Source organism: Neophocaena asiaeorientalis, unplaced genomic scaffold (genome assembly GCF_003031525.2).
Source record: "Neophocaena asiaeorientalis asiaeorientalis breed wild unplaced genomic scaffold, Neophocaena_asiaeorientalis_V1.1 scaffold150, whole genome shotgun sequence".
NCBI lineage: Eukaryota > Metazoa > Chordata > Mammalia > Artiodactyla > Phocoenidae > Neophocaena > Neophocaena asiaeorientalis.
The window spans coordinates 7,504,241-7,517,867 of record NW_020176571.1 but is presented as its reverse complement, the minus strand read 5'-3'; the positions used below and the strand labels follow the sequence as shown (position 1 = coordinate 7,517,867).

Here is a 13,627-nt window from a genome sequence, read left to right as displayed (position 1 = left end):
ATGAGAATAGAGGTGGCAACTTTCTTATTCAACAATAAATCCTCTAACCCCAAACAGTGTCAGGTTCATAGTAGATGTTCAATAAAATAATAGTTGTTAAGTATATGATTATATGAATGAATGGGATTCCAGGGATATATTACTCCCCACATTATTTCCATCTCAAAGATAGGAATCCCTAACTTTTAATTCTTTACTTAGATATTCTGCTTCCTAAATTATTTGTTTTCTACAAATTTAAGAAAGGATATCTCGGATTCTGGGGAAATCGCGCTTGTCTCTTCACGCTGTACCTACAATTGTGAGAAAGCACATTTCAGACAGCAGGGAAAACCCGTAGCTCACCACAACACCGCATTGTAAACTGTTTGGGCCACTAGAGCATGAATTAAAGAGGACAGAAGTAGCTGAACGATCCGGAGGTGAGAGGAAGTGGGTGGAGACAATGTAACTGAATATAAATGCTAAGTTATCTCAGAGACTCAGAGACTGAACAAGAGCTCCAGCAAAGACTCAATGCGGACTGGCTTGACCTGCGATTAACCAAGGGATCGTGACGAGGATAAAGATGAATTCTGAAGATTGTTCTGCAACAGAGACCAGCTCCTTGCATCTGAAAAGAGGACAACAAAGTAAGTCAGGTCTTACTCCTCATATCCTGGTAGCATCTATCAATATATCTATATTTATATCTATCTACCTACCTATCTATCTATCTATGATCTATAACGGTAGTTAGGGGGGAAATGCAGCTTGTCTTTTGAAGAACTTGGTTACATTCTATTTCAGTTGGGATAAAGGAGAAAATGGGCAAGAAGTAAATATTTCTTTTTCTATGAGAAGACAAATAGAAACTTGAGAAGAAATCACAAGGGTGAATTTCAGAAGCTCTCTAAAGGTTTGTTTCTTTGTTTTAGTTTATATCATCTCAATTTTTCATATTTAATTAGAAACCTCACTGCCCTAGCCCAGTGAACTGTCCATCATTTTCCCATATCCATCCTACAGGAAGCACTGCCTCTCTTTATGGAAAACTCTGTTTTCCACATAAACAATTACATTCTTGATTGCCTTTACCTTGTACCATTTTGTGCTTTCTGTGTGTGCCTTATCTGGTGTTCTCAAGACAGCATCCTCCAGTTGCTGGGAACAAAGGTTTCTAATTTTTGAGAGAATGTCCATATAAACATCTGAACATTTACAGTGTCCAATGGTAACTTATTAGGAGAAAGTCATGAAAGAATTCTTGAAAATGAAATCTTCTATATTCTTTATGGGACTCTTTTCCTCCATTTCGCTCTTCTATTTCACCCTTCTAATCGTGGGCTTCAAATTCTACATGAATCAGATGTTTTTCTTCCTTTCTTTTATTTTTCATCAAAACATGATCATCTTTGCTATATACTTTTTCTTCTTTTCTATTTGTCTATTCTGTCCTCAGACCTTTCTATTTTCGATTACCAGGATTTTCCCATTGTTTTACAATAATTTGTTTTGGTGAGGCTTTCTTGATTGGTTTCATTTATCTCTCTCTTCCTCTCTAATTAATGAGGTGCCCCAAGCACTAGCATGTAGGAACTAGAGTTTACTTGTAAGCAAACCTAACCAGTAACAAAGAATGTGTTATGAACAGCAGAGCTAAAAAAAATCTAGAGGAAGGGATTGTTTTCTGAGTATGGGTCTACTAGAGTGGTTTGCTTTAGAAAAGCATTCATTACCTCTGATAAACCCATCTTTCACTTAAGAACACAAAATCAAGTGTGGATGGTAAGTACAAGCCACAAAAATTTTTTGGTAACCAGATAGCCATAACTTGATGGCTCAGCTGAGCTGCCCAAAAGAAAAAATAGATTTAAGAATAAAACCACTCAATAAACAGCATAGTTGAAAGAAGAAGGAGCTATTGTAGTAATTCTTAACTTTTCCTGAGATCATTCCAATTTTCTGTTGAATATTTAATTTATGAATGTTTAGTCTACGCTGCTATTTGTACTTGCTTCATTAGTATAAACAATTATTGATCACCACCCTTGGTGATTCAATATGTACTAGTGGATTTGTTTTCAATTTCTCCATTAATGGACAGGGCTTGTAATCCAAGCAGAAGTATGCTCTTAGGGGAGCGTTTTGTTACCTAGGTGATAAGTCAAACTGTGAGTAACAATAGCCCTCACTAATGGATATAAAGTACAGTCTGAGAATCATCTCCATAGCTTACCCACTGGATAAGCCAATAGAGTGAGTCCAGTGGATAAGCCAATGGGCTCTGGCGTCCATGAGTTACTTGGATGTGTTGGCACTTGCTGAAGAGCCAAAGCTGTCCCTGCATTGAGTTTGAACCCCATGATCGAGTCTCACATTGTAAGAAGTGAAACTAGACAGAGAGCTCTGAACTTGCTACCCTAGCTACGAAAGGCTGCTTCCGGTGACAGTTGTATGCTGGTGAAAAAAGGAAGGTTTGCTTTAAGAAGCTGAGAGAAGTAGAACCAGATGGGAGTGAAGTAAAGCCTTCTCTTGCAAAACCTGAACGTAGATCTATACTGGGAAAAACAATCCTCAGAAGAAGCAACAGTTGATGCTGACATCCATTACATAGCAAAATTACTGTGAAAGAAAGCAGCATCTCTTTGCCTAGTTTAACCTTAAAGAAAGGCTTTAAGGAAAAAAAATACACGAATTTCAAGTTGTGTCTGTATAGACATCCTTTTAATTATGAAAGCCACCCATACTGAAAAATAGGATATTTTTGCATATTGAGACTATCTTTCATGGTAAGTTTTAATATCATTCAAGTAGTTATTTTACATTTCAGTTTTTGAGAGCATAATAGGGATCTATATATCTCCGGTGAGGCCAAATTTTAAATATCCTGATAGCTCATCCTAGCAAAACTCAAATTCAAACTCTGAGTCACAAAATTCCCCTCTCTCCTTTCTCAATTATTTATTTCTAATCTGGAACAGATATCTTTCTAGCTTTGTTGTTGGTGGTGGTGGGTTTTTTTGGTAACCAAGAATCATCATTCACATCATATTCATATTCTAAATCCTTCCACAAAAGTATTTCTCATTGATGAAATAAAACTTTTACTTGGTTTTAGCATTATACAAAGGATAAATGAAAAAACCTATTTCCACCTAATATGTAGTCTATAGTACTGTTAAATTTCCTCTATTATTTTAACTTCTCTTGGAAAATTCAAACATCTTATTTTTCACTCACCTGTTATTTTTAAATGAGGTAAAATTGACATACAATGTAGGCACAGATCATACATATACAGTTTAATGAGTTATAACTACAACTCCCATCAACATTTGGCATTTTTCATCACCCCAGAAAGTTTCCCTGTGTTCCTTTCCAGTCAAATTAATTTTCCAACACATAAAAGCAATCACTTTTCTCATTTCTATCATCAAGTTTAGTTCAGCTATTCCTGAATGTCCTATAAATGAATATATACAGTATATAATTGTGGCTGGATTTTTTTTGCTCAACTTTTTTTTTTTGCGATTCATCCATTTTGTTGCATGCAACAGTTGTTCCAATTTTTAAGTTTCTGAGTAGAATTTCTTGTATGGGTATACCATAATTTGTTTATCCATTTTCCTGTTGATGGATACTTGGATAATTTTTTAAATTTTTAGTCATTCCAGTTGTATATATTTTTATATCAATTCAACATTTTTTATTATATCACCCACATTTATACCCATTTATACCATCTCCCTTAAACAGTAACTACAGAGAATTTAAGGGATTGTACATAGGATGTTCTTTTTATATGCCTTCTAGGGTAATCAGATATTTACTAAATGTTCTTACTGTGATTAAAACAATACAATTATGATATATTTAGAATTTTCATAGCTACTGAGTACATATTTGGGGGAGATATTTTATGATATCATTATTGTGACTGGATTGTTTTATTTCTAGCCAAAAATAAACTATCCAAATTCACTCAACCCTTGAGGGAAATTAACTTATAAATTTCATATAAGAAGATAGGGAGACACATAGCTATTTTTTTATTTTAAATGCCTCAAGAGAAAATCAAATGTCTCTTTCTTACTTCTATAGCCTGCTTGAATTCATCCTCTACTTTCTCTCTTCAGATAATGCCACCAGGCTTCATTCTGCAGCATATCATGACGGGTCCATTCAAGTTCCCATCCCATGTGCTGTAGTGAACGTGGTCTTCATCACCATTCTAATCATAGCTCTCGTTGCTTTATCAGGTGGGTCTGCACTTCATGAATTCATCAAAAGTTCTGATTAATTTAGGACAATCTCATTTTTCATACACGGCCAATTTCCTAGGAAATGTTAAATATGACTCCACATTCCTTGAATAATTGATGCAATACTTTTGTTTAGTTTTCTAGTGCTTTAGAAATATTAAAAGTGCTTATGATTTATACAATACTGTGGGAGAAAATTACATGTAAGCAGATGTTTAAATCTGGAATAAAAGGGGCCGATTTAGAGTCTAACTATATAGACGTTTAACTGGAAAAATGTGGGCTGCACATTCATTGTTGATGAAAAGAATAACACCTAAGCCATAGATTAATCAGGAATTGGTCAGTCTCTTATCTCAAAAGCCACAGAATATAGATATAGAATATATCTAGAAGCTCCCAGAGAGTCAGTTGTGTTATGGTATTCGAAACATACAGCTATACCAAGATACATTTGTGTCTTATACAAACATGAAATTTTACAGTTGTATGATACATCCCCAACCATAAATTTTTGTGTATTCTGAATCGCTCCTCTGCAAAGTATTCTCTCCTCTACCTTCCAGTATAGGTCTGTATACACTACGTCTTCAAATTCTTCCCCATCTGCATTCAGATACAAAACCTTACTTGGAATTTTAGTGTATTTTAGCCTTTCTAGTCCAAAGACTATTTTCAAGATTTTAAAATTTACCCTCCACTTTCTGACCAAAGTGACTCCCTCTTATTTCTCATACCATGATGAGATGATGAGATGATGAGATGATGATGAGATGACTCCCTCTTATTTCTCATACCATGATGCTCAGGCACAATGAGAGATCAGATAAAGTGAGAAGCTGCCTTCTTCCTACTCTTTCCAGAATTCACCTTCCTTTTTTATAATTTTAAATGGAGTATATATAACGTATAAAAATTTTGAATCACCATGTTGTACACCCGAAACTAATATAACATCTCTCGTCAGCTATACTTCAAAAATTTTTTTTAAAAAAGAACTCATTAAAAAAAAAAAAAAAGAATTCACCTTCTTTCCTCTGTTCGTTTATCTGAACTAGTTTTGCACACTGTGGGTATTTGGTTTCTTGTGTTACTAAAACAAACACTTTTCCTGTTCACAGTGGGCCAGTACAACTGTCCAGGCCAATATATGTCCTCGGTGCCACCAAACACCCATGTTTCTTCGTGCTCAGATGATTGGATAGTATACCAGGGGAAATGTTATCTTATTTCCAAGAAAACAAGGAACTGGACCTTGGCCCAAAACTTTTGCTCCAAACACAGTGCCACTCTTGCTGTCATTGATTCTGAAGAGGACGTGGTAAGATAGTATTCAAAAACAATTCCATAAGATATTGCTATTCTATTTTATATAGCTACTCTGCGGTTTCCTTCTAAGGGAAGACATTGTATCTGTCTCCCACCCGGGAAAATTCAGTCACAGAAAGCCACAGGATCAGTCTGAGGTCAAAATGAGAGTTCAATTTAGTCTTTAAATGTGATTTGTTTAGCCTCAAAGGCCAAAAATCCACATGAGCTGAACCTACGTAGAACTAGTAAATAATCAGCTTAGCTGTCATGCCTACGAGTTGCAGATTTAAGAAACAAGATTTATTACATACTTACTAGGACGGGTGGTTTAACATACAGTTCCTTTGTGCTTTCTTCAAGATCTTTTTAAAACAACATGTGGGTAGAACTGAACACTGGATTGGGCTGAAAAATGAAGCTGACCAGGTGTGGAAATGGTCAAATGGCAAAAAATTTAATAACTGGTGAGTTTCAAGATATCTCTTTATCCTCCCCAGGATGGCAGCTCAAGGGAACCACTTTCCTTTTTTCCTTTAGAAGTGCTGTTCTACATGAAGATTGAGCTCTTTATAAGCAGAACTTCAACAATCTCTTTTGTATGTTATACTCTACGGACCTCTTTAAAGAAGGGCTTTAATATTACCATTTTTTTTTTTATCTGCTTGGAATTCATACGATAACTGCTTCTTAGTAACTTGATCTCAGCAAATTTGAGTGGAATAAAACTCAGAAATATTCCAGGTATAAATATGATGATGGAAAAAAATCCAACATTTCCAATCTCATATTTATATTTTATTGACAAGCTAGTAATTCCCTTTTTGCTTTCCCAGTTCTCATCTCCACAGAGATAAAGAACAGTATTTTCAATACCTAATTAGAAGCTTCTATGGATCTGAGAGAAAACCTGCCCCAGAATAAAAATGCTGATTTTATTGCCATTACCTGTACATTTTAAAATTTGAAGGACATCGTATAAGTTTAGTGTTAATCTTTGTCATCTGAAAACTCAGACTTGAAAGAATGTCTAGCTCCCTAAATAGTTTTATGAAAATTAAAGAAACAGAAAATTAGTTTAAATCTCTAGAAAAGGAATCCTTGGTATGTATCACACCCACAAATGGGCACCAGTGACTGTTACCCTCTAAAACTCTGTGCGCTAGTATACATGATTGTTGAATGTTTATACTTTCTGGGAATGGTTTGTGAGCCCAAAAATGAACGAGTCACTTCTGTGGTGATACACCAACCAAAAAAATGGAGGCGTCTACTCTTAATTTTGTATCTTCTCACCACATACTATTCTTTTGGGTCTTTGTCAACTGTCTCTGCAGATTACTCTGTGATCATTTGATTGGCGCACTTGCTTCATGCATTCCTACTAAGAAAAAAAAAAAGCAGAAACCACCACCTCCACCACCGCAAAGTTGATTCTCATGTAACTGAACGGAAATGATAAACTGAAAATAATTCTGGTTTCTTTATTGTTGACAGGTTCAACCTTACAGGATCTGAGAACTGTGCATTTCTGAACAGCACGGAGGTCAGCAGCACAGAATGTGAAAAGAATTTACACTGGATATGTAGCAAACCCTCCAAATAAAGAGGAATCATATTTGCTTATATACTATTCTATCATGGAACTCAAGGAAATGTGTGTTGACAAATGGTGCTCTATGGTCAGAAGTTTCCCATAAAGACTTCGTGAAAAAAACTTTTTACTATTTTGGAAATTTTCTTCCAAACAAGACTGTGGAAAAAAGGGAGAAAAATTCCAGGCATATCTGCACTGTGGAATACTTCTGCCATGAGCTGAAAATGTTACAGGTTGACTAATTTTGTCTAAGAATGAGAAAAATGACTTCAAAGCTTTTGAATGCACTTTATATTTTTTTAATTCAGAAATAATAAGGTAACTAAGTTTAGAGATATTATTTATTGCTGAATGACTGTGAACAACGTGTGCCCTTCATGCGTTTGCACTGGATGAAGGAATTAAATAGTAGTATTAAAAGCTGAATGTAAACAGAGGAAATTTTAACTGGCAACAGAGGTATTTAGTCTAAATGCATTTTTCTTGAACTCAGAGGACATTTATCAATGGGCAAATGCTTATGAAATGAAGCTTTGTAATGTTTCTCTCTTTTTAAAGAAGTTTGTCAAGTTACTTTGTCATTTGCCCCCCAAAGAATGGGGTGATCATATATTTACGCCAGTCTTTTTGTTTTCACATTTTCAGCGTAGACTTGTCTTTTTCAATGGTACATAACTTATTGCTTTATACACAGTGTTTTACAGAGATGAGGTCAAAAACAAAGAATATGAGGAATATTTGTAAAACAGATAAAAGTGTTGGAAAATGTGCAATATGTGATGTGGCAAATCTCTATCAGGAAAAAGTCTGTATTGTTCAAATCTGGAATAATACTAGTCCTATCTGTTTATAACCTTGTGCCTTTCCTGATCTATTCTCCTTTCCTGATCTATTCTATCATGTGCAATACTTCACGAGAAGTATTTTCTAAGTGCAATAACGTGTGTTTATTTGTTTGTCTTTTGTATCCAGTACAATCATAACCTGCTTTTATGTATGTTAAAATGAAAGTAGAATAAACAAAATGGTTTCTAAAAAGTGGTCATTCCTTCAAAATATATTAAAACATATCTCATGCTAGAAAGGAAGAAACAGAATACTGTAACTTTTTTCAAAGACATTTCTATTGTAAAACCTTAGATTTATAATATGGTTTGTACTTTGTAAGTTGTTTTCATGTGTGTTTTCAAAGGGCTGTATCTACTTTTCTGTAAACAGCAAAAGTTCAGTAAATATTCTAATTGACTTTAGAGGAATGTATGTCATTTAAGAAATTTTGACTCTATCACTTTCTCTCTTTCTTTTATTGTTTATCACCCTGAAGAGGCACAGAGGAATTTGGAGGCGGCTAAAGTCACTTTGCAAGGATTTATTTATAAGCTCATCCTCTCTCCAAAAGAGAGGATAATTTGTCCTCATAACTGATGTTCAGAAAGCATCTTATTCATTTCTGAAATGCTATACTCGTAGTTATTTATATAAAATAATCCATTCAATAGAAATAAGGCACTACATAATCTTCATGAGATTTTTCAATAAGGAAAAATAATATTACCTTCAAAATTGTTTCATGAATGTATTTCACAATATTCTCCTTCTCTGAAAGTTGGAAATGTATGCTATATGTAGTATCTTTAAACTGTTGTCACTAGTATGGCATATTGAAAAGAAATCTGGATTCCAGACACTGCTTAGCGATAAATAATATAGAGTTTCTTAATCTCAGTGTCCTTCAGTTCCTACAGGCTCCAAACTCTGATATCCTATCATTAATAACAACAATCTACTCCTGGGTCATGTTAGAAAGCAACGTCTTGGATCCACGCACTATGAAATGTGTAAGGGAAAGTGTAGATGTTGAGAGCTGGAGTGAAAGAGAAATACTGTCCAAGTTTCATTTCTGCCTCTCTCTAGTTGACCAGCTGTTTTAGTTAGAATTAGGTAGAAATTTTGTTAAAATTAGCTAGAAGTTAAGCTAGTTAATACATGAAAATGGACGTAGAAGAACACCTGGCTCACAGTGAACCCCAAAGATGTATTAAACTTTAGTGGTGATCATTATAAATGGGAACACCATGCCCTCAAAGTAAGTTTAGCAAAAAGCAGCATTTCTACATGATGTGTCTATTTCTACATAGCATATTTTGAGGGTTTTTTATTTTTATTTATTGAGAAAGAATTACTTTGTTTTTCCATTGATCTATCTTTCTGTTTTTGTGCCAGTACCATACTGTCTTGATTACTGTAGCTTTGTAGTATAGTCTGAAGTCAGGGAGCCTGATTCCTCCAGCTCCTTTTTTCGTTCTCAAGATTGCTTTGGCTATTCGGGGTCTTTTGTGTTTCCATACAAATTGCGAAATTTTTTGTTCTAGTTCTGTGAAAAATGCCAGTGGTAGTTTGATAGGGATTGCATTGAATCTGTAGATTGCTTTGGGTAGTAGAGTCATTTTCACAATGTTGATTCTTCCCATCCAAGAACATGGTATATCTCTCCATCTATTTGTATCATGTTTAATTTCTTTCATCAGTGTCTTATAATTTTCTGCATACAGAGGGTTTTTTAAAAAAATGTATTCAATGAATGATTATTAAGCAACACTGTGGTGGACAGTAAAGTTAAAACACTAAGCAAATTTGGCATGAAAACTAGTCTTGGGGAATTTATGGTCTATTTGTAAAACAAACAGTAAAGTGTTATATTATGGTGGTGATGGAGCCTTATAACAGGGAATATGTAGGATGCTGTGGAAATATATCACAGATATCCTACTTTATTTTATCCTGTATTCAAACTTTTAACTATCACTTTTCTGTGTTTTATTTGTTTTTTCCAACATAATTTCAATTTCTTCCTCTGGAAAGGGGAATAATAGTTTACCTGCTTATCTCAGATGATTATAGGGATTCAATAAGTTTTAAAGTATTTTTAAAAGGCTAAAAGCTGGGCTTCCCTGGTGGCGCAGTGGTTGGGAGTCCGCCTGCTGATGCAGGGGACACAAGTTCGTGCCCTGGTCTGGGAAGATCCCACATGCCACTGAGTGGCTGGGCCGGTGAGCCATGGCCGCTGAGCCTGCGCGTCTGGAGCCTGTGCTCCGCAACAGGAGAAGCCACAACAGTGAGAGGCCTGCGTACTGCAAAAAAAAAAAAACCAAAAAAACCAAAGTTGGCAAAAATGGACATCTTTATTAAGTCTTTTACTCCATGCCATGATTTAATTCTCCATTAAATTCTTTAATTTTAGCCTTCTTTAATTTCTATCTTTAATATCTTTCTGTACGTTATAGATTTTTGTATAGAACTCCTATATATCTCTTTAAATTTATTCCTAGGTATATTACATGTGTATATATACATGTATATATTACATGTGTATATTACCATTGCAAATGGTATCTGGCAGGTGAAGGGGAGCAGGATTTGTCACCTCAAAATATGTCTCTTTGGCTTAAGGATCATGTTACGCCGATTATTTTAAAAAAATAAAAAAACAGCATTCCCAGGTGAGGCTCTGAAAACTGAATAGAAGTTACCCTTTTGTAAGCGACATTTACATTTATAAGAGAAATCTCCATTTGTAAGGGTCTCCCTTTCTGTACAGGAAGAGAAGGGACTATAGAAAATCTTAGTGGAGAAGGCAACAACTTAAATCTGTGTAACAACCTTACCCTTGTTTACTGTGCTTTCCCTGGTGGCCTCCATACCTGGCCGCCCTCTCCCTCCCCAACATCTTCTTTTGTCTTTACCTGGAAATATTATTTAAGGTTATGGTTTGGATCGTTTTGAGGAGTTACTTGGTTTTCCTGGTTCTCTCCCACATACACAGGAGGTACGCATGTTATTAAACTTCTGCTTGTTTTCTCCCATTAATCTGTCTTTTATTACAGGAGGTGTCTCAACCAAGAACCTAGAAGAGTAGAGAGAAAATTATTTTCCTTCCCCCACGTAGACAAGATAGTCACCCCAAAAGATTCACGACTTGGAAAATGTAAATACATAACATTACATGGAAAGAAATTCAGATGGAATTAATGTTATCGACTTTCAGATAGATTCTCCTGAATTGGCCAGGTAGTCCCAAACTAATTACAAACATACCTTGGAGTTTTACTGTGCTTTGCTTTATGACATTTTTCACAAATTGAGGGTTTGTGGCAACCCTGCCTCAAACTAACCTATTGGTGCCATTTTTCCAACAGCATTTTCTTGCTTCACATCTTTGTTATCACCTTTTGGTAATTCTCGAAATATTTCGTTATATTATGGTGACCTGGGATCAGTGATCTCTGGTGTTACTACTGCAAAAAGATTAGGATTCATTGATGGCTCAGATTGTTCCCGGTGAATTTAAGATTCTTGCCTTGTCATGAAAGAATTCGGAGACAAAGCGGGGAGGTTAAGAAAGTTAAGTGATTATTTACTTATGCAAGAATGCGTTCTCAGAGGGAGAGAGCAGACAGGTGAGGAACTGCTACCCAGGGTTTCTTTGGCAAGCCAGTTATGAGAGGCTTACAAATGAAGGAGCGGAATATTCACTGGGGAGGGAGGAGTTTGGGGGTCGTATTCTCTGATTTTCATCCCAGCTCCTTCTTCCTAAGGGGAGGAGGGATTTTTGTCCTTATTTAGCTTAGACCAGAAGTGTCATGGCGTCAGTGCATGATGGGTACTTCTTATCTGCAAGGCTAATTCTATTGCAATGAGAGCAAAATGAGCAACAGGTTACATTCGGATGCAGGAGATTCCCACTTTCCTCACCTTTCTTTATCTCCTTCCAGGATACTTACCACCCAAAATGTCTGGCTTCCTTTCAGTCTGGAGGTTCTTGCTTTTCTTTGTCTACCCATGGACGCCCGCTGTTTACAAGATGCGTGATTTCCTGCCCCCTGCCCCCTGCCCCCATTTCTCTGCTCACATCTAGCTATCTGCCTGCTGCAACAAGATGATGGCTAGCATTTTTTAGCAGTAAAGTATTTTTAAACTAAGGTATGTTTGTTGATTTCTTAGACATAATTGCCATTGCTCACTTAATAGACTACAGTATAGTCTAAACGTACCTTTTATATGCACTAGGAAACAAAAAAATCTGTGTGACTCACTTTACTGTGATATTCCCTTTATTGTGGTGGTCTGGAACCAAACTGAGGCAGGAGATAGATGGGCCCCAGGCTGAACAGCCGGAGTCCGTCCCCTGTCGACAGATACTCCAAAATAGCAGGAGAGAGGAGAAGCTGAGCCCTGCCCAGATGAGAGATAAAAGACCACATATTCCTCATTCTCAGAAGTCAAGGAGACCTTCCTGACTACACATGCGCAGAAAGGCCCCTTGAAGATCAAAAACGGAGGGGGCGCCCCCTCCTAATAAGTGATGCCAACTACCCATAGGCCTCTTCACTAGAATCCATCTTGGCTAAGAGATGTGTGCACACATATGGGAGGACCCTGAGATAAACCAAATACGGACCCAGAACCAGGTGAAGCAAGACGATTGGCCAAAGGAAACCCAGAAGAAATGCCCCATAAAAGTGATTCAAACCACCACGAGGGTGCGAATCTCTGAGGCCACCCGTGTGTCTATCCTCCTAATAAACACTTTACTTGTTTCACTACTTTGCATCTCTATGTGGAAATTCATTTCTACACAGCAGACAGTACAGGGCCTTGGCATTGGTCACTGGTCCCTGGTGGTCTTGTGGCTAGGGTTCAGCACTCTCATTGCCGAGGACTGACATCAATCTCTGGCTGGGAACAGAAACCCTGCTTCAAGCCGCTGCAGGCCGAGGCCACCAGGATAAGAACCTACAATATCTCTGAGGTTTGCCTACATATGAGCCTTTAAAAGCAGAGAGATTTCTCTAGCTGGAGTTACAGAAAAAGAGGTCAAAGAAATTAGAAGCATTTTTGCTGGCTTGAAGGCGGAGCAGGCAGCAGGATAAAGAAGGTTGTTGGCCTTAAGAAGATGAGAGAGGCTGACAGTCAGCAAGTAAGTGAGGACTCAAACACTTCAGCCAAAGAAAATGGCATTTCCAACGACCTGCACAAACTTAGAAGTGATTCTTTCCGAGGTCCTCCACAAGGAAAGGAGGCCCTGCTGAAGCCTTGATTTTGCCCTCATAGACCCTAAACAAAGAACTAACCGAGTCACACTGAGCCTGAAATTCTGAGCTGCAGAAACAGCAAGAAAAGAAGTACGTGTTGTTTTAAGATGACGGATTTGTAGTAATTTGTTATGGCACCAAAAGAAAACTAATACAAAGTATTTTTAAGTTTTCATTTTCAGCTAGTTTCTGCTGAATAAAAGTACAATTGATTTTTTATATTGATTTTGCATCCAGGGATCTTCTCAACTCACTTATTAATTCTAACAATTTATCAGTAGATTCCCTTGGGTTTTCTATAAGCAGAATTGTGTCTATGGCTGATGCGTGCTACGATTTTCCCTTTCAAATCCTTATAACTTTGTTGCTAAGGCCGCGAGTAATGA

General features: G+C 36.6%; 1 protein-coding gene across 1 annotated transcript; it reads left to right on the top strand.

Annotated features, from left to right (window-relative positions):
* The first annotated feature begins 499 nt into the window (after positions 1–499).
* On the top strand, positions 500–8,242 carry CD69 (CD69 molecule). Its single transcript, XM_024733256.1, has 5 exons — positions 500–632; positions 4,119–4,241; positions 5,366–5,565; positions 5,916–6,019; positions 7,050–8,242. The coding sequence occupies exons 1-5, from the start codon at positions 569–571 to the stop codon at positions 7,156–7,158; spliced, it is 600 nt and encodes a 199-aa protein (XP_024589024.1). The 5' UTR covers positions 500–568; the 3' UTR covers positions 7,159–8,242.
* Positions 8,243–13,627: the final 5,385 nt, after the last annotated feature.